The sequence below is a fragment of the Periplaneta americana genome, chromosome 14 (assembly GCF_040183065.1).
Source record: "Periplaneta americana isolate PAMFEO1 chromosome 14, P.americana_PAMFEO1_priV1, whole genome shotgun sequence".
NCBI classification, from domain to species: Eukaryota; Metazoa; Arthropoda; class Insecta; order Blattodea; family Blattidae; genus Periplaneta; species Periplaneta americana.
The window spans coordinates 115,717,496-115,744,163 of record NC_091130.1 but is presented as its reverse complement, the minus strand read 5'-3'; the positions used below and the strand labels follow the sequence as shown (position 1 = coordinate 115,744,163).

Sequence of the window (26,668 nt, the reverse complement as noted above, 5' to 3'; positions counted from 1 at the left end):
GCCTTACTACCTGCACTTTAGACAATGTAAGTCATACGTGCAGGAGCGCATATTTAAATGACTTTTATGGCCAGACGTTTGAGATGGGCAGGGCATGTAGCACGTATGGACGAATCCAGAAATGCATATAGAGTGTTAGTTGGGAGGCCGGAGGGAAAAAGACCTTTGAGGAGGCCGAAACATAGATGGGAGGATAATATTAAAATGAATTTGAGGGAAGTGAGATATGATGATAGAGACTGGATTAATCTTGCACAGGATAGGGACCGATGGCGGGCTTATGTGAGGGCGGTAATGAACCTGCGTGTTCCTTTAAAGCCATTTTATTTGTGGTAGATTTAAAAGACCTGCGAGTATAATTTAAAAAATGGATGTCAGGCCTTTTAAAAACAGCGGGCGGGAGCTAAATATAGGACAGAATTTTAACAAATGTATAAGGTAATTATTTATTTAGAAAAACTATATATATATATATATATATATATACTATTTCGACCAAAAACTCAGTTCTAGTGTTCCTTAACTGGCAGGCAAATGTAATTTCTGTCCCAACGTATGTAAATAAAGGAAAGTCAAAAGGTTTAAGTAGGTCTTTGACCGAAGTATTAAAACATTAGATATAATTTGCTTTTAAAATAAAGAAAATGAAAAAAAAACACACTATTTTTCGTGTTTATCACGCAAATTAAGACTTCCGCAAGAAAATTTAAAATTCACGAAAATTCGCGTGAAAAATATTGATATTATAGATGAATTACATTGAATGCTAAACGTATACATACCTTCAACCACAGCTAAAGTCATTTTTCGCGTTTACCGCTAATAAGAAAGGACACGGCTCTGCTCTTATTTATTTGCGGCAATGCGGACTAAGCGTAAGATTTGAGCTTATCCTTTAAAGCGGATGATAATGACCTAGAAAATATTTGACTATTGGTTCTTATGCGCTAGTGAATGTTGGCACCAAGAACTTCTCTCCTTCGCCATCGGATTGTTAATAGCTTTGTTTGAATGCCTTGCTAGTTTCTTACGAAAATGCCCCTTGTTTTTGTACGAATTTGATCTCCGTCTCGACACTACTCGTACTTTCGGTGCTTTCTCCCGTCGGGGCTGGTTTCGTCGTCACTCCCGGTGTCTTCTGTCTGCCCTACATTCGACCGTGACGCCAGACAGTCTCTCAGAACTCTAAGCCCCGGGCTCATAGTGTTCTCCATTCGTTCCTTCGTTCATTCATTCATTCATTGATTCATTCTCTCATAAGCCATTCTTGTTCGCAGGAACCTGGCGATAGGCATTGGGATTCAGAACTTCCCCGAAGGCCTCGCGGTCAGCCTACCTCTCCAGGCGGCAGGCTTCTCCACATGGCGGAGCTTTTTGTGAGTATACTGAGGATCATATTAGAGTAGTTCCTAAGGGTGCTATTCATAGACATTTCGCAGCACGCGCTACGAGCGTACTAAGCTAGCCCCGGCTATCCATTGGTTACTAGTACAGAATTCAAATCATATCCTATCGCTAACACTCGTTTAGGAATACGAAAAACGCTGATAATCCACCGAAAGCCCGCGCTAAAAATGTCTATGAATACGGCCCTTAGACTAATTTGGCCGTCTCTTCAGTGTTGCCAACTAATATCTACTAGATATCACCAAAAGAGGATAAAATCACAATGTCATTCTTAACAATAACGATGTCTTGCTTATTTACCACATCTCATCTTTATATTTCTTCTGGACCTCTCGCACGTTCAACAACAACAAACAACAAAGATTTTTATTGCAAGCTAAAATTACATACAATAACAAAGATTTTACAATACTACTGTATTGTAATACTCGTATATGAATATTCTTCAAAATTCGAAAATGATTACCAATCTAGTAGTCAAATAGCCTACATATTACAAACTATTGTATAAATACAATGTAACTGGGTCACACCCGAAAAAGCAAGGTGCTTGAGGTCGGGTATGACCAAGAATGAAAACTGGATAGAAGAAAAAAAATATATATATATATATATATATATATATATATATATAGTTACTAGATTAGTGTATAATCTAATATTAAAATGTATTTTGTCTGACAACATGAAATTCATTGCTTTGATTAAACAGTTTACGATTCACGAGACCTAACCTAAAAATGATTCACGTGAAATGATTAGCAGGAATTCCGAAAACGAATGCCACTTTGAAATATATGCTTTAGAATATTTACTCCATTATTGTAGTAAAAGTCTAAACACGAAAGAAATTAATTAAAATGTGAAATGGTATTTCTAACGATTACCCAAGGGCATGTATCACACGAAATATGTTATATTTATTTACTCAGCCTACCTGACTATCATCTTGAACCACAACACAAAGCAACATATACAATATTAATTATTACTATGTTCAAATTTCACTAGCTTCCAGTAATGGGCTCAGAAATCTAGAATTTTCAGAATTTAAGCTACCGACAACTTGTGTCACTGCTGCCAACATAAGTTATAAAATCACTACCAGTTGTAGTATTTCTCAGTACCGAAATTCGAAACGAAGTTGGCAAAAGAAAATTCAACCTGCAAACTAGAAAATCACCATACTCCACTAGCTTATGTAATAATGGGGGGGAAAATGGTTAGGTTTCACTCTTAGGGTATGAAGTAAGCTGACCCGGACTATAGCTTGTTAACCCTGGCGTTATGCTAAATATATTTTAGCGTTTCAAGCGGTCAGCTATTATCCACCAGCTGCAAATACTTTATAATCAAATAAATAGAAGTTCTAACTGCCAAGTGGTTAGTTTGCATGAGTTTGTTTCCATTTTCATTTTCATATAGTTGAGTGATTTACCCAGTAATTTTCTGTAGTAGTAGTAGTAATATTATTATTATTATTATTATTATTATTATTATTATTATTATTATTATTATTATTATTATTATTATTATTGCTCAGGATAAGAACCGATGGCGGGCTTATGTGAGGGCGGCAATGAACCTTCGGGTTCTCTAAAAGCTATATGTAAACTTAACTTGTAAGTCAGTATGAAAATGCTCTATATAACCTTACATCCATTTTAGGAACTCTAAAATTATTAAAAATTTCTCATATTTCCTGTAATATGAAAATTGTCTTTTTTCTTCACATAGGCCTACCTATTTTGAATTCTCTGTTTCGTACGAAGAAACGTGAAAGAAGTGTCTTGCAAATTTAAAAAAAAAAACTGCACTGTATGTTAATTTGCATGAAAATCTGTCTAATGTGAATTCTCTGTTTTGTAAGAAAGGTTTAAAAATAGGCGTCCTGAAAATGTAGGGAACTGCAGTAGACAACCGAGTCGATGTAACGCGAATAAACATAAGTGACGTGATTTGAATGTTATCACTTACTTGTCATCTACACTCTATTAAAAAAGATGCATTGCGTACCGGTACTTTTAAAAACGAAGACGGCTAGGCGGGGACAGACTGCATGCGTGAATGACCTTATGCTTGCGTATTTGCCAGATCGCAATTCACATCGATACACTTGCGCGCGCACCTGAGTCGCTTGCCATAAATTGTATAATTAAGATATTGTGTGTGAAAATAGCTACCTCCCCATGTTCACGCTTTCGAAATTGGCAATCATTAATTTTTGTCTAGTACATTAAAAATATAAGGGAAACGGGTAGAGACTGCCTTCACAAAAAGAAATAATAGAAATCACGTTTCATCGTGGTGCTCATGGTCAAGTTTGTTTAAAGCAGCGTCTTTCAACCTTTTTTCAAACATGTTGCATACTAAAGTTGCTCCCAAAAAAAGCTGAAAGTTAGATTTTATAAAAGAGATATTACCGGTTAGTTTGTATGGTTGTGAAACTTGGACTCTCATTTTGAGAGAGGAACAAAGATTAAGGGTATTTGAGAATAAGGTGCTTAGGAAAATATTTGGGGCTAAGAGAGGTGAAGTTGTAGGAAAATGGAGAAAGTTGCACAACGCAGAACTGGTCGCATTGTATTCTTCACCTGACATAATTAGGAACATTAAATCCAGACGTTTGAAATGGGCAGGGCATGTAGCACGTATGGGTAAATCCAGAAATGCGTAGAGTGTTAGTTGGTAGGCCAGAGGGAAAAGGACCTTTGCGGGAGCTGAGATGTAGATGGGAGGATAATATTAAAATGGATTTGAGGGAAGTGGGATATGATGATAGAGAGTGGATTAATTATGCACAGGATAGGGACCGATGGCGGGCTTATGTGAGGGCGGCAATGAACATGCGGGTACCTTAGAAGCCGTTTGTATTATTATCATTATTATTATTATTATTATTATTATTATTATTATTATTATTATTATTATTAGTATTATCACATTAAAAATGTAAGGGAAACGGGTGGAGACCTCCTTCATGAAAAGAAACAGTAGAAATCGCGTTTCGTCAGTGCTCATGGTCGAGTTCGTTTAATGCAGCGTTTTTCAACCATTTTCAACATGTTGCACACTGAAATTGCTCCCAAAAAAGCTGAAAGTTAGACTTTATAAAAGAGATATTACCTGTATGGTTGTGAAACTTGGACTCTCACTTTGAGAGAGAAACAGAGGGTAAGGATATTTTAGGTGCTTAGGAAAATATTTGAGGCAAAAAGGGATGAAGTTACAGGAGAATGGAGAAAGTTACACAATGCAGAACTGCACGTATTGTGTTCTTCACCTGACATAATTAGGAACATTAAATCCAGACGTTTGAGATGGGCAGGGTATGTAGGACGTATGGGCGAATCCAGAAATTGATTGAGTGTTAGTTGGGAGCCCAGAGGGAAAAGGACCTTTGGGGGAGCTGAGATGTAGATGGGAGGATAATATTAAAATGGATTTGAGGGAGGTGAGATATGATGATAGAGACTTGATTAATCTTACTCAGGATAGGGACTGATGATGGGCTTATGTCAGGGCGGAAATGAATCTCCTGGTTCTCTTAAAGTCGTAAGTAAGGCACACTAAAGTTGTAATTTAAAATCCCGCTGCACACTCATTTACTCCATAAACTAGTGGTTGCTAACAGTGAAGATAAAAAAAAAAAAAGAAGTAAAACACGATATTTTTTAAGGTTGGTTCATAGTGACATTTGTGGCGGAAAAAGTAGCAGTTGAGGTTTACCTTTAAGATATTCCTTTTCCCATATTAGGCATCTACATTATTCCATCAATATCTCTTCATTCCGTCATCATTTCACAACATCCCCCGAACACCGGCTGGCGATGCATGGAGCTGGCTGGCCTAAGGACGAGTGGGTTGCAGTGAAAGACCTGCCCTTGAGCAGAACACTACAAATGAATGAATGAATTTGTAATATGATGAACTGAATTGTTCCGTCATGCGTAAAATATATGAGACAGTGTCATGTTGATCAGACTCTTTAATAGCTCACAATGCGTATTTTATAACTATAGTCCTGTCGCTCTAATTTCCGGCAGCCAATCACGTTGCAGGTTGGCCACATTTAAACGTGTGCGTCTTGTGATTCGCTGATGAAGACGTTATGCATTTCCTAAGGCTCGATAAATACTTAATATAATCGTCCGCCATTTTGGCTCTTTCGCTGGCGTTCGCAGAAAGCACACGAGGACGTTATTTACCGCTCAATTATTTACTGAATTACAGTTCGTTTGATTTATTATCATAGGAGCTACGACATGATAATGTTTAACGGTGTGGCAAATAGATTCCTCGTCTGGTAGCTCGGCAACGAAAGAACAAAAATGGCGAACGATACTACCTACCTAGACTTTATAGAGCCTCAACTTCGTAAGACGTAAGCAAAGAGGAGTCACGCCGGGAATAACAGCGTCGCGACTATAGACCTCAGTCTTTTTAGGCTCGTTAAGCGTAGGCTGAAACATAAGTTCTTTAACGCACCTAGTTTTAGGCAATATCATTGCTTGAAGGTTTCTCGTGTTGCATACATTTAGGGATTTTTACATAAAATTGTTGCAACCTATCCTATTCGAGCCTGAAAATCCGAGGTCTATTTATAACAGACCTGATATAAAACGTAAAACAAATTAGGCTACATTATTCACTGCAGATATGCAGTGCAGTACATCATTGACTAACGTGCTGCGCTTACATCGGCCATGTGTGTTTGATTAACCTTGACGTTCAGAGCAAGAGGAACAGATACTGAAATGAGCAGGGTCATTGTGTTTAAATGGACGCCGTCTGTAGCACGTGCTTACCTGTGTGTTCAATATAACACCGCGGCAACTGAGTGGTTGCAGATGTCAACCAGTGATAATTCTTCAGTCATGCAAAATCTAATTCTGAGAAATTATGATAGAACACAACTGAAGTGTCGGTGTTTTGCTGAATACAATAATATCCTCGTAAGAAACTGTCTCGTCTCCATCTTCTTGTAGTGCGCAAGTTGATACAGTTTCTACCAAAAGTTTAAGGACACCCATTCAAAATAATGTTTCATTTCTGTCCTTATACTCATTTCAAACACCTTGATTTTTATACAGGGACCAAAATGTCTGTGTGAAAAAATGAAGTTTTTTTACTGCAACTCCAATCCCTGTATCTTTGAAACTGTGGATTGTATAACAATTTTTCTGTTATGAAAACATATAGAAAAATTACATTTTTGTATGTAGTTATTCACACTGCAAATGGGTATATACCCGGTGGCAGTAATAACTAATTACTCAATAATGACAATTAATATTAAACACAACTAATAAAAATACAAGTAATAATAATAATAATAATAATAATAATAATAATAATAATAATAATAATAATAATAATAATAATAGGGAGCATCCTAAATTAAATGAAGCACGATCACTTAAAATAACATTTAAAGTAAATCTAATTTGTATCTTAACCCTATGTTCGAACTAAAACCCACGAGTATGATATGTTCATACCTGCACATGTACCTTTGAGCACTACACTCATTTCGCTGACAACTCACTCACTGCACTGGAACTATGACACATTTCACTGACTCTATCCTGATTTCACTAACACTTCTAAAACATTTCACTGTTCAAATACTTTGCACTGCCACTATAAACTATAAAGCTTCACTGACAGAAACACACTTCACTTATACAACACACTTCACCCTTCACTGACACAACACACTTCTTCACTGATACAACACTTCAATAACAATTATCTATTACACCCTTCAAATAGTGTGTGTAATATACTACCGTCTATTAGTAAAGTCCTTAAGCCAATTTTTAAATACATTTTTGGTTATTGGTAAAGCCTTTAGTAAGTCTGCAGGTAAAGCATTCCAGTCTCTGGTAGTACGATTGAGAAATGAAAACTTTCCAGTGCCCGTCCTCCATCTTCTTTCCCTCAATTTATATGAGTGGATGTAGGAAAAAAATTAATTACTTCAGAATGGATGTGCTTATATCGGTGAATTTCGGGATATACTTAGATATTATCTGAAGTCATTCATTCACAATACAATAATCTTTCGCTTCATGTCCATACTCACTGAATTTCAACCCATTTTCAATTTTTTTTCAAGGAATAAATCTTACCTTTCCACATCTGTAACAAACTCCACAACTGTTTACTAGAAATGGTCGGAGTAAGATGATTGACAAGTTTCTATCAAATTCCAATGTTGTGATTTAAATAGCAGTAGCGGTCCCTGACCAATTTGCCGCGAATTTCAAATTCAAGATAATTTTAGAAACTGTCAATATTTCCTAATAAAAACAAGGAAAAAAATCAGGATTATAATGCGTGAACGAGCCGTCACAAATTTTTAAAATAAAAAGTGATAATTGCACAAGAAACATTTCAGATATGTCTAACTCTGTCCCAAGATTTATTGATCTAAATAACACTCATTCTGGAGTAACTAATTTTTCTGCTACAAAAAATGTAATTTTCCAATAAGTTTTCATAACAGAAAAATTGATGTATAATCCACAGCTTGAAAAATAGAGAGACTGGGTTTAAAATAAAAACATTTTTCCCAGGCAATTGTTTTCTGTATAAAGACCTGCCACCGGCGTAGCTCAGTCGGCTAAGGCACTTGCCAGCCGATCAGGAGTTGCATTCGATTCCCGCTTGGGTTGATTACCTGGTTGGGTTTTTTCCGATGTTTTTTCTCAACCGTAAGGTAAATGTCAGGTAATCTATGACGAATCATCGGCCTCATCTCGCCATATATCATCTCGCTATTATACCAATTCTATCGATGCTAAATAACCTCGTATTTGATACAACGTCTTAAATAACCAAGTAAAATAGAATAAGAAATTCGGGCTGACCAATGAAAAGACGCAATAACTTAATTTCAGAATAAACAGGAGGATGAAAAAAAACTGTCTATAGTTAATGTTATTACGTAATTGCATAAACCTGTAACAATATGTATCTCTGTTTATAAAATTTATTTATAAAAATTATTTACATGCGTGTGGAAACAGTCATTCTTCGAAGTTGACACGCCACTGGACTGGTCTCGTAACGCCACTGAAATGTTATGTCTCGGATCTGACCTCAAAAAGCTTTGTAACATTATCATGGCTGGTTTGAGGTGGTGATAAGATGTGAACATGAAGGGCAATGTCCGTCTGGTTACCTCCCCTCTGTCTGACCGAAGGGCTGAGGTATTCTTCGTAACTTAGCGCTTCGTGGTCGAGCTGGTCCGTGCACTTATTTTGACCTTTGCGCGAACTCCAAGTTTAATCGTACTTAGTATGTGTTTTTTTTTTCATTGTTGTACTTTTGTAAGAATTGTATTCACAATTAACGATGAATTAAAATGTTGTACAGTCTGATCTGTTTGGGTATGGATAATATTAATTTATTATTATAAAGGTATTACGATAGTAGGAAAAATTTCTTGCTGATTATATTATGATTAAAAGATGGGAGTTTCCATATTATATGACAATCAACAATGCATAATCTGAAAGGACATATTATGAAAATCGTAGATTATTAAAATGGCTACTACAAATCAACAGCGGGCACAATGTGTTCTTTGGTATGCTAAATTTGAGAGTGTTTTAAAGGGAATTTCGTCGTGAGTATGGTGTGCGTAATATACCTAAATACGATTCCATAATGTTGTATCGAACATTATAGAAACAGGTTCTGTGATATATATAAAACATGCAGGAGGTCGCAGGCGAAACCCAGTACGAGAAGCAGCTATCTCTTGGTTTGGCCCCCAAACTACCCAGGTCTAACCCCTCCTGGCATCTTCGTGTAGGGTTTTGTTAAAGATATTGTCTATTCACAGTAATCCGGGAACATTGATGATCTGAGAGTAAAAATTACTCAAATTTTTCAACAAATCACACTCTTATGTTACAACGGACATGGGCTGAATTGCAATACCGTTATGAGTTGTGCAGGGTGCGCAATGTGGGTCATGTTGAGCTCTGAAGAATCTCCCATCTTTCAGTATTGTATGCACAAAGTTTCAAGAAATAAAATTTAGTAGTAAATGTTTTTATTTTATGAATATCCAAACGGATCACCCTGTAATATATTATTATATATGCTTAACAGTTATCACTAGTGTTGAGATTCATATGTACCAAAACTCTTAAAATATGCAGTTTAAAATACCGAAATATGCACTTACATATGTACTAAAAATTGAAGAGCCAGCAAACCTGTAGGCCTATACGATCTCACGAAAAATAAAGCACTAGCTATACAGTGGGAAATGTTCAAATTAGGCCTATGGGGCATAAAGAAAGACGCTGTCATTTAATTTCTTAGTTATTGTCTTATTGACTGTTGCTAATTTAATTAATTCTGCATTACCATATGATGGATGGGTGGAGCGGAGAAAAATTCTCTCCGGCACAGGAACTCGAACCCGGGTTTTCAGCTCTACCTGCTGACGCTTTATCCACTAAGCCACACCGGATTCCAGTTCCGATACGAGATTGAATCCTCTCAGTTTAAGTTCCACCTCTTAGTTTCCCTTTAGTTTTCTTCATCATATGGTAATGCAGAATTCCTGCACGGAAGTATCATAATATGTACTTAGGTACATCATAGTAATATGATATGCGCATGTAATCACTTAGTGATTTAAGACGGCGCTCATTACGTCGGATCCCGGTCACTTAGTCACCCGTAATGAGTGCACCTCTGCACATAGTGTGTTGGACATTGTGCCACCGTCACACATCTGTGACACAGTGCAAGAGGGTTGATCACTAAAGGGAAACTAAGAGGTGGAACTTAAACTGATAGGATTCAATCCGATATCGGAACTGGAATCCGTTGTGGCGTAGTGGATAAAGCGTCATCACGTAGAGCTGAAAACCCAGGTTTGAGTCCCGGTGCCAACCTTCTTCATATAATAATTTTTTTCCTGTTTTCAGGATCCAACTTGTTTCTCCTATCCGTAAAAATAAACTTGTGCACAGAAAAAGTTCCTTGTGCATCATATGAATCAGGGGACAAAACTTACAATCTGGTAACACGATACGATTAACGTCCACATCACTATCATATCCTTGAAGCATTTTTTCTTATTTCCCTCATCATTTTCAGACCATCAATCCTTACTTTGGATGACGACGCGTTTTCTCGACAGAATTTATCCAGGGCTCCTTTATTTGACTAGGGAAGTACTTAAAAACTGCCGAAATTGAGCGGAAAACATTGTTTCGTCATGCCAAGTGATGAATTCATGGTGTGGACCGCGGAGAATCCCCCCTTCTATATCGGTTTTCAGGATGTGGCATCTCTAATATTTAATTCAATTTAAACTAACTATATGATTTACATAGTATTATATTTGAACTTGATATGACTTTCAGTACTAATTAAAAGAAGTATGTTATGTAGATTTCCAGGTAGTTGTTTAGATTAGGTTAGGTTAGGGTGGCTACGGCTGAGTTAGGACGACCTTTGTACGTCGGCCATACTGCACCCCGAAGAATATGGGATGAATGAGGAGGGTGTACCAGCCCACCGGCCGCATGTGATCCCTCATCCGCTCACCCAATGGGGGCCTCCTACCCTTACCCGTTCTAAGTTCATACCGTCAAGGATCCATTTCAACGGCCCTTCCAAAGTGTCGAATCCTGGCAGAAATATTGCGGAAGGCTGGGAACTCAGGAACTGTTGCAGAGAGGACGCTCCCTCCCGTAAGCGGATGAAAACATGCGTCTTGACCTGAATATGGCTATTGAATGAGATGAGAAAATTGAATGATATGAAAATCTAAAGGATAGGGAGGGAATCGGTGTGTTCAAATGTAGCAACTTCTTTTTGGTGAGGAGGTAATCTGTGTATTTACTATTATTGTTTGGGAGGGAAACAGGAATAAATTGACTGCGGGAGTAAATCCAGAGAATCACCCCTCTAACGAGGGAAGTTTTTGTAAATAAATAGGCCTAAATAGGCTTCAATTTATAGCCAACTAGATGCCCAGTTTATTTTTTTTTACTTGGTTGTTTAACGACGCTGTATCAACTACGAGGTTATTTAGCGTCGATGGAATTGGTCATAGCGATATGACATTTGGCGAGATGAGACCGAGGATTCGCCATCGCTATAGATTACCTGACATTTGCCTTACAGTTGGGGAATACCTCGGAAAAACCCAACCAGGTAATCAACCCAAGCGGGAATCGAACCCGCGCCCGAGCGCAACTTCGGATCGGCAGGCAAGCGCCTTAACCGACCGAGCTACGCCGGTAGCTTCAATTTTTCTTGAGGGAAAGTCTTGAACATAAGGTTTATAAAACAAACTCTCGCACCCTGCAGAATGTGAAAAACAAGATCTTCAAAATATCTATTGGCCTATTAATGAAAACTGGTATAAACTGAAACATGCGTCTCAGAATCTATTCATGTGTTACGAAGCATGCAGTCTACATTTCAGTAAGTATTTCGGAGTAATTTGTAATGGTAATAGTAAATTTTAATTAAATCATATTGTTCTCACGAAATGAAAAATTTGGCGACTCATTTATTACCGGAAACTGACTGCTTTCTTGCCGGAATCGTTAATAAAATTGTTCTTTATTTGATCAGGCCAAGGCCTATCATTAACGTAACGACTAATGTACTACTTTTTTGTGTCTTTTTTATCAGACATTTACTAATTTCAAAATCTGGTTGTCAAGTAGATTGCTTAGAGTGTGAGCTTTCCTAAAGTATAATTTCTTCTAATATATGATTTTTATTTTTAACATATAACTTTTCCTTATTATTTTAACAATTCGATTCGATTCACGTTACTATAATTTGATTTTTAGACATGTAACTAAATTTGTTTTCATTTATTATTATTATTATTATTATTATTATTATTATTATTATTATTATTATCAATTGTATATTGTTCCTGTATTTCTGCTATTGTATTGCTATTCTAATACTGGCTGAGTAGAAGAGAAGGCTTTATGGCCTTAACTCTGCCAATAGAAATAAATCTATTACTACTAATATCAAATTGTGTGGCGAATTTTCCGTTCTAAACTGAATGCTACTATGTTTTCTGCATAGATTTCATAGCTTTATATCAACATAGTGTATGATACGTTCTCTTTTGTTTCTTACTATGTAACTCTCTTGACCTCAACAGGAAAACAATAATAAAAGTCGCCGTATTGAAAACAGATAATGATTGGAGTTCATTGAACTCTCGGTGTCGTATTATTGGTAGCCTTGGTGTGACTTCCCCTTTTCCCCACCTGCCGGGAATATGATAACGATAGCTCGCTGCAGGTTGTGTATGCTAAACAGCGTGTTTTTGTTGTAGCTTGTTTTTTTTTGGCATAATAACTAATACAATAGAATGACACACAATGATAACAGTTCTGTTTAAAAAATATGTATGAATATGACACGTTTAGGAATATTACATGTAAGTATGTCTACGCGTGTAAAACCAGATTACTGGTATAGAGTAAACAAAGACTAGATTTAATTTAGAGACGGCAAATCTTCACAAAATTATACGGAATGTACAATTGCGGCTTTGATAAGACACGTCTTAGATACTACGGTCTGACTTTCTAGTTATACATAGATCATACATATCGTCGTTGTTCCTGCAATAACTCCTATGTGACATATTTATCGATTTTCAGGTTTTTGCTCTATTAAATAACTTAAATAGTGATACAGAAATAATAAAATCTCCTATATGTAATTATATTTCTTTGTTTCGAAAATGTAAGAATTCATAGTCTCCTATGTACGGCTGCCATAGGATGAATAAATGTGTTTTTTCTTCCTACTGAAAAATCTTATATTTTGCACATAGGAGTTATTGCAGGAACGACGACGATATACTGTATGTCATTTTCACTGTGATCGTTTGGGTTGTCATAAGTGTAGTCTCGGCAACGTCCTGACTCCACGATGTATCTCGGAAAAATTCCAAATATGTTCTTAGACCAAGGCGCTTTACAGGTCCGTAACCAGCAGATAGCACTAGGGATTGCTTTGATTTCCCTAGAGTTGCTACTGAACTAGATTTGAGTTGAATTGCCTTTTCTTTTGACATTGGATACAATTAAATAAACACCAGGTATAAAATTATTAATTTAATATTTAACTACTAATTATTACTAGTACGACGTACTGTACAGTAATGAAACATGAAACACAAAATATTTTAAACGTCATCTGAAAGGATTCTACTGAAACTATACAGGCTGTTAAAAAGTATCAAATATTTTAGGAGTGCTAGTATGTATCAAAACAAGAAAATGTCGTCCACACCTGTGGAGTAACGGTTAGTACATCTGGCCGCGAAACCAGGTAGTCCGGGTTCGATTCCCGGTCGGGACAAGTTACCTGATTGAGGTTTTTTCCGGGGTTTTCCCTTAACCCAATATGAGCAAATTCTGGGTAACTTTCGGTGCTGGACCCAGGACTCATTTCACCGGCATTATCACCTTCATCTCATTCAGACGCTAAATAACCTAAGATGATAAAGCGTCGTAAAATAACCTAATAAAATAAATAAAAACAAGAAAATGTCTAATAAAATGGGTCCTACAACACATATTTTCTGAGATCTGAACACTTGTTAATTGGAGATGGTCAATGTGACGTCCATTCATGGCAATGCATTCGACGTAAGGAATCACACACTCTTTGAAATTTGTTTTAATACGTTAATAAGAAAGTCCTGATAACGATCCTCAGTTAATCTCTGTGGTAGCACGTATGGCCCTATTAATCTATCTCCAAGAACGCCTGGCCATAAGTTGATTGAGAATAGGTGCTGATGCCTTGTTTCTTCGATTGCATGGGGATTTTCATCACACCACACACGCTGATTACGAAAATTCACATCATCATCTCTGCTGAACCCCGCTCATATCCGCAACCAGACTTTTGTTTTCAGTATTCCTTGCGACGTATCATTATTCCATGCCAGGGGTGTCAACTATGGTATGATTATCTGGTAGTCTGCAGTATTGTAGGGCAGAGAAATGGATTGCCATGAATGAACGTCACATTGAGCACCTTCTATGAACAAGTGTTCAGATTTCAGAAAGCATGTTTATTAGACGTTATTTTCTTGTTTTGATGCATACTATCACCTCCTAAAATATTGGATACTTTTTTAACACCTTATATAAATCTAAAATAGTTGTAGATTTCTTCTCACTGTACTTACCGTACAATTTTTTAGTTACTGTAAACACTATCATCCAGCACGATGCGGTGTTTTGCGCGTTGTTACATATATTAAGTACGAGGGTAGGAAGAATTTTCCGGGTTGCTCAGTATAGCAACACCTGGAACCCCCACGGATACGGTCCTGGCGCTTTGAGACCCGAGAATTTCATAAAAATAAATAAAAATATGAATATACAGGATGAACCGTAAGTAATGGCATTAATTTCAGGAGCTTATCTTTGACATATTTCAAACAAAATAGTTTAATACAATTTTGCTAATTTTTGTTTCCTTTTCGAGATAATAAAAATCTATTATATGAAACATTTCATAGCATGTTTTGGGAAACACATTGGTTGAAGTCCCAATATGCTCAGTCAATTTAAGAGAGGTGTGTATAATGATATTAAATGATTGAAAGAATTTTACTTTTATTCTTTAAATATTCAGAAATTTGATCCGAACAAATGTAACATTTTAAAATTCCTTTGCAGAACGAAAAGTACTTTCAGTATGATGTGGAACTTTTTCATGAAGTTTTTACTTTTTTCCAAGTCATCTTTACATCTTAGAATTCTGTGATCAAATGCTGAGAGATTATAGTCTACTGTTGTATTCTACGAGTATGAGCACCTAAAATTTTGACATTCTTAATTTCTCCTCTAGTAAAAGTATAATGAAATGGGACACTAAATGAATTAGACTGACATAAATAATTTACAATTCATGTTGAGGAATAGTCAGCGAAGCCCCTTGTTAATAACATATATCAATATAATTAATTATTTATTCCGTCTTATCGCTTGAGCATTGGTTATATATAAAACAAAACACTAAGGGTGCTATTCATAGACATTTCGCAGCACGCGCTACGAGCGTACTAAGCTAGTCCCGGCTATCCACTGGTTACTTGTACAGAATTCAAATCAGATCCTATCGCTAACACTGGTTTATGAATACGAAAAACGCTGATTATCCACCAAAAGCCCGCGCTAAAATTGTCTATGAATATGGCCCTTATGTTTTACATCTTATTTAGTCTTAATACTAACGTTTTTACCCTTATAGGGCATCTTCAGGTACGAGATATAACAGATATCCATCTAAAATCAATTACAAAACTTTATCTTACATTTGGAAATGACAAATAGAATGAAATATAGCATAGTGACAATACTATTCATTCAAAACAACATTAAAGAAGATCATGTCAAATATTAAAACCAATTAAAACAACGTAAGCTTGCATAGCTATGAAGTAATACTGAATACGCAGTGTTGGCACACAAAGTTAGATCTCAATACATTGGTATCCTAAATATATTGTACTGTTGCCAATAACTTGTTGAATGTGAATAGAGAAGCATACAGGGAGCAGAAATTACTAGAAATATATAAACCTGATATTACTAAATGTAGAGTCGTAAAAGCAAATATGAACTGACTAATTTCGAAGGAGCGAAGTGTTCTGTGCTCAAATATAATATCATGCGAAAATTCTAAATCATCATCGTACACAGGTTTTCTGAAATTTTAAAATGAAGGGATGTATACATGTGATCAGTTTAATTGAATAAATTGCATCCCGGTGACCAAATATTGTCGAATATTCATTCTGATGTAGCCTACTGAGCGATGAAACTGTATGTAGTTGTTGGCTTGCGTGTTTGCTTGTGACTCAGCCAACAACTACGTACTGTTTCATTAATTATATTGATATATGTTAGTGACATAAATAATTAAAATGTATGTTTAGATATAAGTTAGTATTATTTCACTATTAAAGGGAATATGAAATAATGTTGACTAAAATTTATGAGAATATACTTCGGTACTCTGAGTTTAACCTCCGTCAGCATCAACTATAAGAAGTCTACTCTCGTCAGGATTTTGAATTCTGACCAATACTTTGTGCAACGAAGTATAAAATTGTGCAGCAGTAGCAGATATTCGCGACTAACGGAATTACCATATTTATGATGCGCTTTGTGAGTCGAATTACAAGAATGAATGCCTATGTCAAAACCGAGCAGTTCAAATGCAATTTCTTTCATCAATACATTGTTTAAACAGTTCATCTCGCGGTAGGCTACTCCTTTTGCCCCGTATCATCATTCCGTAGTTATACATTGTCATCACCAGGGTTAGTGTTTTTAAAGGACCATTTTGGCCTTTTTGTATAAACGAAATAGTATTTTCTTAGGTTTTTAACCATAAACACACTATCCTTTATTAGTTTATAAATTTTACACAAAAACTAATATAAGAAACATGTCAACGTCTATTTTTCTTATCTGAACTGTTTAATACGACACGACGACATGAGTATGACGCTTTCCTTTAACTAATTTACAGCTTGCTATATGAATTTAAGATTCTTGGTTACAATATAATGACAAGCCACATTTATAAATTATCTGGTGCAAATATTTTTCTATTGTCTGTCAACAATGTTTTGTAAAATGAAAATGACCTTTCAACGGCACAGGCTGCCCTTTACTTGTTCAGAAATTTGATCCGAACAAATGTAACATTGAAAAATTCCTTTACAGAACGAAAGGTTACATTTGTTCGGATCAAATTTCTGCATAAGTAAAGGACAAAACAAGAATTCTTTCAATTATTTATTATCATAATATATTGCTGTCTTAAATTGACTGAGTATACTGTGAATTAAATCAATATTTTTTTCCAAAACACGCCATTAAATGTTTCCTATAAAACAATTTTTTTCTCGAAAAGAAATAAAAAACGAGCAAAATTGTATTAAACTTTTTGTTTGAAATATCTCAAAGAATAACCCCTAAAATTAATGACATTACTTACGATTCAACCTGGATACCAATATAACATTTGTACAGGTAGAATGTACAATGGAATTACTGTGTTTTATTTGAATTTGTTGCAGAGCTCTTAGTTTGGATCTGAATTAAGAGAAATTCATTCATTCATTCATAGTTTTCTGTCCAAGGCCAGGTATTTTACTGCAAACCCAGCATTCTCCAATCGTTCCTATTTTCTGCCTTCTTCTTAGTCTCAGCACTTTCTCCCGTTCACCATTCCTTCCAGTGCATCCTTCAGTAGGCACTTCCTTCTCAGGCAGTGACCCAGCCAATTCCCTTCTTTGTTCCTGATCAGTTTCAGCATCATTCTTTCTTCACCCACTCTTTCCAATACAGCTTTATTTTTATTTTGTCTTTTCATTTCATACGCTCCATTCTTCTCCATAGCCACATTTAAAATGCTTCCAGTCACTTCTTTTCACTTCGTCGTAACGTCTGTGTTTCTGCACCATGTAATTCTGCACTCTACACAAAACACTTCACTTGTCTCTTCCTTAGTTTCTTTTCCAGAGGCCTATTAGTAGTTTCCTTTGCCATTGCTACCCTCCTTTTGACTTCCTGGCAGCACTTCATGTTACTGCTTAGGGCTGGTTCACAATAAACCGGGAACGGAAACGACAACGAGAACGAAAACTGAAATATTGTTAAAATAAATTTATTTAAATGTGAACATTCATAATTAACGAGAAGCTTTCCTGGGCCCGTGAACGTGAACGTGAAAATTAATTGTGAATGCTCACATTTAAATACATTTATTTTAACAATGTTTCAGTTATCGTTCTCGTTGTCGTTTCCGTTCCAGGTTTTATTGTGGATCAGCCTTTATAGTACACCCCAAGTATTTGAAGCTGTCCACTTGCTCTGCTGCATCATTTCGAATTCGCACGTTTACCTTCTTTAGTTTTCTTCCGATAACCATGATCTTCGTCTTGTTTGCATTTATCTTCATTCTATACTGCTCACAGCTGTCATTTAGCTCCAGTAGCATATCCCTTAGTATCATCTCCTCTTCTCCTAACATCGCCATATCAGCAGCAAATTTTATGCACTTTATTCTTCTTCCTCCTTACTATGAAGAGAAATAAGAAATATAATTCAGGTTTGAAATTATGTCTGTGTCCATAAGAAATGTATTTAATGTATGGAATTATGTCTGTATCCATCCAACAAACACTGTATCAATGGAATAGTATGATCCATTGCTAGACAAGCGACTTCAGATTAGTGTGACGTAATTCATTGCCGTTGCTAAGCTTGTGACGTCAGATGTTAAGCTTATTGACCCTCGAGGACAAACATTTCACTTTAAAAATAGAAGTAAAATGACGTTACTTAACGATGATCATTCAGCTTCACGACGTTGTTCTTTTATTTGTTAAATATCGTACTTAACATCCTGTATTATAACGTTCGCGCTTATGTTAATTAAATGACATAGAATATGTGAACACAGTGAAGATTATCTTCATGTATTTCGCAATGTCAAAGAGCTTTGCAACTTAGAAGAAATTTTATATAGGGTTTTATTATCTGGCGCCATGCTCCTGCGGCAACTTCTCTGGCGTGAGAGTTTGACAGGTAGTCTAAATATAGCATTGTACTCTTTTATATGCACGTTTTATGAAATATTTGGCTACACCTGATGATTCTTGCACACAATCTGTCAATGAACTTCACAGATACATGGCTTTAGCAACTGTTTCACCGCGTCACAGTCGGAAAAGTCAGTAGAAATGCGACGTAGGATTATTTTATTGCGTCAGTTAAGTGATTTCTGTGTAAACTTCCGCCGTTAAAGATTTTGCATACTTTTGTTGATATTCATAAAATGCGATTTTGAAACAAACCTGAAATGTTACTGAACTGTAGTAAAGAGCTGTATGTTAACTTGTGTATTCGAGAGGTAAAAACCAATGATATGATATTTTTCCCGACAGTGACAGATTGTACAGTAGAGCGTATCGAAAAAAAAAACGAAATTTAAAACGTAAGGATGTAAAAAAGTCCCTCGTAGTCTCTACTGCATACTTCCACTCGGTAATGAGTTTTGGAATAATATTCTGAGGAAATTCCACAGATAGTAACGGAATATTTCTAATATAAAAAAGGGTAATTAGAATAATAGTGGGTGCCAAATCTAGGGAATCGTGTAGGACCATTTAAAAAAAACTACAAATAATGCCCATCGCATATTGTATTAAATACAATAAATAATGTTAAAATTTTCAATCTTATGACTTATCAATTCAATATTAACATTTGTCAATATATGTTAACATAAATAATGTATAAACGTTTTCGCCTTTTACGGCATCATCAGATACAACTTGCTCCTACGATATCTAAATTACATAGTGGAATACTTGTTTTCTCTTATAGTAAACCATCAAATTGTTGTTATAATAATAAATACCGGTAATGATGTGTACTGTAATAATGACTCACGAGTTTTATGTATTTTACTTGTTGAAAATTTTTTAGGTTATAAATAAGTGTACATTGTATAACTAATTATATTTTATTTAGTATTGAAATACGCAAAACTCATGTTACATTAATTGTTTCAGCCACATGTGTATTTTAAATTGTCATAATTTTAAATTCAAATACGTTTTTCAAACTTTGTGTTTAAATAATCTATTAATATGGAGTTTTTCCAACATCAAGTAGAATCTATTTAGATGATTTCATACACTGCAACTGCTCACTTATAATTTAATAATAATTAATAATTTATTTATTTAATCTGGCAGAGCTAAGGCCAGTAGGCCTTCTCTTCCGCCCAGCCAGACTCTAATTCTAATTAAATACATTTGCTTACATAGTTATTACATTAATATCTAGATCATAAAACAACATGAAAGTAAATAATGAAAATTGGATAACTAATGTTAATGTGACAATAATAAACACTGGTAAGAAATAGTTATAATAATAATAATAATAATGATAATAATAATAATGGTAATAATAATAGTAATAATAATAATAATAATAATAATAATAATAATAATAATAATAAGATAATTTAAATATTTATCTGTGATATATATATATATATATATATATATATATATAACCATTAAACATTGAGAAACCTGAAACAGCTATTATTGTTGACAATAATTGTTAGAAAAATATCTCGTTAGCCTATTCTTAAATTGATTTGATGTCTGACAGTCCCTGACAATACTCGGTAGGGAATTCCAATGTCGAGGAACAGCCACAGTGAAAGAAGATGATTATGAGGATGTTCGGTGGGAGGGAATGGATAAAAATTGGGAGTGTTGTGATCGTGTGTCTAGGTTATAATGGGTGGATAAATTTTGAAAACGAGACGCAAGATAGACAGGAGTGGAGAAATGCAATATGTGAAAGAGAAGGGAAAGACAGTGGATTTTCCTACGATCTTCTAGACTAAGCCAGGACAACATTTCGAGGGATGGTGTTACGTGATCAGCCCGGCGAATATTGCAGACGAAACGGACGCACATATTATGAACACGTTGTAGTCTCTGCGCCGAAGTAACGCTTAGGTCAGTAAGCAGAATATTACAGTAATCGAAGTGGGGCATCACGAGTGTTTGCACTAACATTTTTTTCATGGAAAAGGGTAGAAAATTCTTCAATCGTCTAAACGAGTGGATTAATGAAAATATCTTTTTGCAGGTTTCTGCAACTTGAATGTTCCAATTTAAACTTTTATCCATATAAATACCTAGTTTCTTTACTGATTCACTGAACGGAATTTCGGTGCCGTGTATTTTAATCGGGGACAAATTTGGTATGGTAATAGTGCTTAACAAACGTGAATGGCCCACATTAAGAAAAAAAAAAGTCTATCGCTGATCGCTTTTCTACTTCAAAAACATATTTTCCCATACTACAGTAGTATAAAACAAACTTCAATTAAGAAGTCTTACATTTATTATATTGAGATGACTGAAACATCTTAAAAATCTGCAAACAATACTCTTCAACATGCTTTTTTTCCTTTTTGAGTTCTTATTAAGTATAAAAAATGTAAAAATATTCTACTTCATTGAAAACCTACCTAAGTAATGCTTTCTCCCGTTATTGGCTGACAATTAGTAAAGAGGTTGTGAATAGTATATTGTATTATTCTTTAAGATTGACGCATGCGCAGACCAACGGAGTTTTCTAATTTGTTCCCCTGTAACTCTTTTACGTGCCTGTTAAGTATCGCTTTTTACAAATATAATATGAAATTCCAAAATTTTCATTACCTACTATATAGTTTCACTTGTTTACAGTGCAACAAAAATGTAGACCTTCATAATTATTTGTTACTGAATCGAGTACGGTTTCATTATTGCTATTGTACCTGACAATATTTTTAAGCTTTGTTAATTAATTTTAATTTACTTTCTCTGGCTGTAATGTCTTTGAATTACCCTGCATTATGCAAGAAAGTTCCTTACATTATGACCATCTCTCAATAAAAAAACAATAACCCTCATGAAGTGATATCATTTATCCCAAAATATCGTTGAATTGAGGTTTGACTGTACTGTAACAGGAAATAGTTTTCCATGTCTTATCAATTGAGGACTTGTAGAACCATACGAGACTGGCATATTGTGACACTCTGGTGGCGTGCGATCAGTACGATGCCAGAAAACACAGGATGTCACATTGGCAACAGCCAAGCTTCGAATCTATGATCGTGTACGAACCGATACGTTAAATCTATGTACACGGCAACTGACAAAGAAATAAATATTTTTAATACTGAAGATAATTTAGAAAAGAAGTTATCATTTAAGTAATAGTGTAGGTAATTCTTGTCGAAACATGTAACAGCCAAACGTCGAATTCATGTTCGTGTCTAAGGCGAATTTTTAAAACTATATACAAAGCAACCGGTAATGAAATAATAGTACATTATGCAACGAGCCTATAATGGTAGTAATTAAGACGCGAGTATGTTTATGAAACGAACGCAAGCGAGTTTAATAATTTTCATACGAGCGTCTTATTTACCATTTTAGTCAAGTTTCATACGACTTTTTATGCTCGACCATATTTCTAACTTGAAATTATTCATAAGTATTCATGTTATTCTTATCTGACTGAGGAGCGGAACTGACCTTATGCAGTACCTCGTAAATTGTGAGATATGCGCAGACGCGAAAGTATTGATTTTTTCCGAGAAACAAATGTCTCGCGCTAGTTGTCTTTCGATTGCATATCCGAGAATAATCGATACTTGCGCTTTCATATTGCTACAATGATATTTTCTGATTGGTGGAACACCTGAACTTTAATGAATAGATGTACTTTAATGAGGTCCATTAAAGGGCTGCTACCAGGTGTATAATTACTACATTTCGGCATGGTCGAGCATAAATATATTTTTCAGTACAGAAGATAATTGAAGATTGTGATCCCAAAACGCGTGAAAGGACCGGGCTAGTTTTTATCCACCAGTCTACGGACTGAGAGAGTTTTCCACTGACTTGCACAATAACACAAACTTTTACGCTAGGATTGGCGTCGTTTTGGAAGAAAATACGTTTAAAATATAATGATAGAGGTCTCAACAATACATACATTGACGTACGCCCGCGCAAAAACATTTTCAACGGTAACTTCGAAACGACGCGTCAAAAGACATAGGTTGTTTAACAAAAAGGGTTCCTTATTGTTAGATCTATCACCCCTCAGAGTTTGTCGCAGAGGTTTTGTATCACCCTGTATAGGCCTAAGCCTAAATCTAAATAGGTAGATATTTTCTGTCCTCTTTAACTTCTCTTGACTTTCATATATGTAGCTAACTGTAAAATCACTAAGTTTTTTTTCATAATTATTTTGTAATAAAATAGATATTAATATACTTTTATGCTCGACCATGCCGAAATGTAGTAATTATACACCTGGTAGCAGCCCTTTAATGGACCTCATTAAAGTGCACCTATTCATTAAAGTTCAGGTGTTCCACCAATCAGAAAATACCATTGTAGCAATATGAAAGCGCAAGTATCGATTATTCTCGGATATGCAATCGAAAGACAACTAGCTCGAGATTAGACAATATTAAACTCAATCGAAAAAAACAACACAGTTACTAACAAATATATTCTGTTACTAGAAAAAAATTCAAAATAAATTTCTAAAATGGTTATATTACAGACTTTATAATGATTATCCTACCTATGAGAGTTATGCTACAATGCTTCAACATTTCCATTTTACTAGTTTGCAAATTCGACGAAATTGTCAATCTTTAAACTTTCTTTATAAAATTATTAACAGTAAGTTGGACTGTGTTGGTTTATTTTATTATATAACATTATATGCACCTAAGTTTAAAACGAAATTTCGAAATTTGTTTTACATACCAAGGACAAATACTGAATCCCACAAAAATTCCCCAGTTTTCCAAATGTTACAGTTATACAATAAATTACATCCTCATCCTAATGTTGGTGTTTTCAATATGAATTTCTCTAGATACAGAATTATTTGTTATCATATTTTACAGAATATTGTTGTTAGTTAATTTGAAACTACTTTCACACCTTATTTCAATTTCTCCTTTTTTTTCTTTCTCTTATTTCTATTTTGTTTCAGTTTTTAATAAGTGTATGTTTCCTTTTCCTTGTTTATGTTTTATCAATTAATTTGTTAGTCGTGAACATTGTAATTGGGCTTTGCCTGTTATGTTCAACAACAAGTGAATAAATAAATAAATAAATAAAAACATCAATTCACCGTCATCTTCCAGCCTTTCACAAAGCGCATTTCCGCAAATTCATTTTACCAATTGCCGGAAAAAATCAATATGGTCGAGCATAAAAAGTTGTATGAAACTTGACTTATAATGGTAATTAAGATGCTCGTATGAAAATTATGAAACTCGCTTGCGCTCATTTCATAAACATACTCGCGTCTTAATTACTACCATTATAGGCTCGTTGCATAATGTATACTATTAAGTATGATATGTCTAAATATATTTTGTAATAAAATACATATTGACATAATTTAAAGTATACTGGGCCTAAGCCTAAATCTAAATATTTATTTTCCGTCATCTTTTTTTCGAACAATGTCCTCTTTTTTTTTAAGCTTTGTTGTCCTCTTTTTTATCGATGCGAATCTGGTCACCCTACCACGAAATGTATCCATGAATGAATGTTGGCTCGGTGCATCCTCCTCTGCAGAATCCGCACGTTCATGCTGTGTCTGCCCTTCCAACTCGCGAGGTTGGGGGCGACGAAGATTGAGCCGGATGTTAGGGGGGGCCGGAAGTCGAGTGTAAATGCCAGCAACAGCAGCAGTCACTTGGCTGTAATAGGAAGAACTCGGCGCTTCCTCCCACTACTCCATATGTGTGCTCGACGCTTTGTTCTCTACGTGCTGTCTTCTCTTTGGGAACGTCCTTAGGTCGAAACCTTTCGGCGTGGAAGAATAAGTTCTTTCTCACGGAGACGGAGTTACCATTCTCGTTACAAAGAAGAGACGTTGGTATTTTCTGTAGTAAAATAAGAAATACAGTGGACTCTCCTAACAAGGGAAGGGTTTCGGCTCGAACAGGAATTTTTGGTTAAAAATTTGTACAGAGGCTTACCTCGCAATGGTGATGAAGTCCGTAAAAAGCATTCATTTGTGTAACTCTCTGTTTGGTTGGTATTGGTCAATACACTTCTTTAAAAATGTACATTAGGATTCTCTATAAAATGCATGAAACAGCATGAAGCAAAGCAATAAGCATAACACACAGAAGCAATACCTGAACAATCTTCTGAACCACACTCCAGTGCTGAAAAATCAAATGCCACCTGAATTACATTTTGAAGTCCGAGACTTGTTCAGGATTCACGTAACCAGCTGATTGCTAGGAATACTGAAGCATAGGGCGATATACTGGAGGAGAAAACTGGTTATGAATAACAGAGTGCATTTTCATTATAAACACTCGATTTCCCAAGTTAAGTTCTGGATTCTCAGCAATAGTCCTTATGCAATCTGTTATCCTCCGAGCATATATTTTGTATTGTCTAAGGAAATAGATATCCTGAGGCTGTAAATATTTAGTTTTTTTAGGTGGAATGATCATACATTCTATGTCCCAGCCTTGGAATGATTCATTTATTAAGGTTGTGTCCTTGTGCGCATTCAATGACTCACACCACAGTGTACATTTTTGATTAGCTGCAATATTTTCAGACAGAAAGTTGGAGAAAAATGTTCTTACATGGGGTTTAGACATTTTATCGCTCGCACTATCTTCTAGGCTAGGCTAGGCTTACGGGTAAGGTGTCCCATCCCCTTAATTTGTGCAGTGCTCTCCCCACCCTTCAACTTGTACAGTGCTCTAACAGACAAACCACATATTACACAAACGAATGCTTTTGGGAGATTTACAGAGATGTAAAGATGGACCTGTTTACAAATTTTGGATACGAAATTCCTGTTCGAGCCGAAACCTTTCCCTTGTAAGTTCGACTGAACAGAATTGAAATTTCAGTCCAATAAGGGTAGTGGGTGTGGCAGGTGAAATGAATACAAATTCTTATTGGTTATACATCAACAAATACAGTACTGTACTTGCATTTCGTGCCCGCCCCGAGACTTGTGTATGCGCTTCTAGTACCACAGCGGGTTTCGACAGTTCTGTCTCACAAACGGCACAATTCTCAAATAGAAAAAGAAGAGTTCAATAATTTAAAATCAGTGATTAAATATGGATGTCCTAATCAATAAAATATTCTGTTTTCCTTTAACAAAAGTATCACTACAAGACACACAACCAATTCCCATTCAAATGGCAAACCCATTTCTTAGTGCCCGTATAGGGGCGTGACTAATTCTCCTACGTAAGCAGTCGAACTATAGAATGTCGAACTTGTTTTCTGTCAAACTTAAGAGCTTCCACTGTATATACTCAATAATCATGAGCACTTCAGCCTCAGTGAGATCTTTGCACGAAACAGACATAGTGAACTGTAAGGTTAACAATTGACATAACTCCGCTGAAGGAGGTTACTACCTTGCAGCTGCGCTGGAGGCGGAGTCTTCCTCCATTAATCTGAACCATTGTCGCTAGTGATTGACAGGACATCTGATTGATACATCACTACCATCACTTAAACTTCTGATGAAATTATTCTGTCAGTTTCACTGTCTAATACATTAACACTACAAAAATATTGTTCTCAGTTATT

The 26,668-nt window shown here is 35.5% G+C and overlaps 1 protein-coding gene across 2 annotated transcripts in view; it reads left to right on the top strand.

Annotated features, from left to right (window-relative positions):
* The window catches only part of Zip48C (Zinc/iron regulated transporter-related protein 48C), a 403,382-nt gene that overhangs the window by 263,853 nt on the left and 112,861 nt on the right, over positions 1–26,668 (top strand). Inside the window, exon 6 of one of the 2 annotated variants that reach the window (XM_069845971.1) lies at positions 1,278–1,376. The exons of the other annotated variant lie outside the window; for it this stretch is intronic. Coding sequence (XP_069702072.1) covers positions 1,278–1,376 — 99 coding nt within the window. The remainder of the gene's footprint in view (positions 1–1,277; positions 1,377–26,668) is intronic. 2 annotated transcript variants of the gene reach the window in all.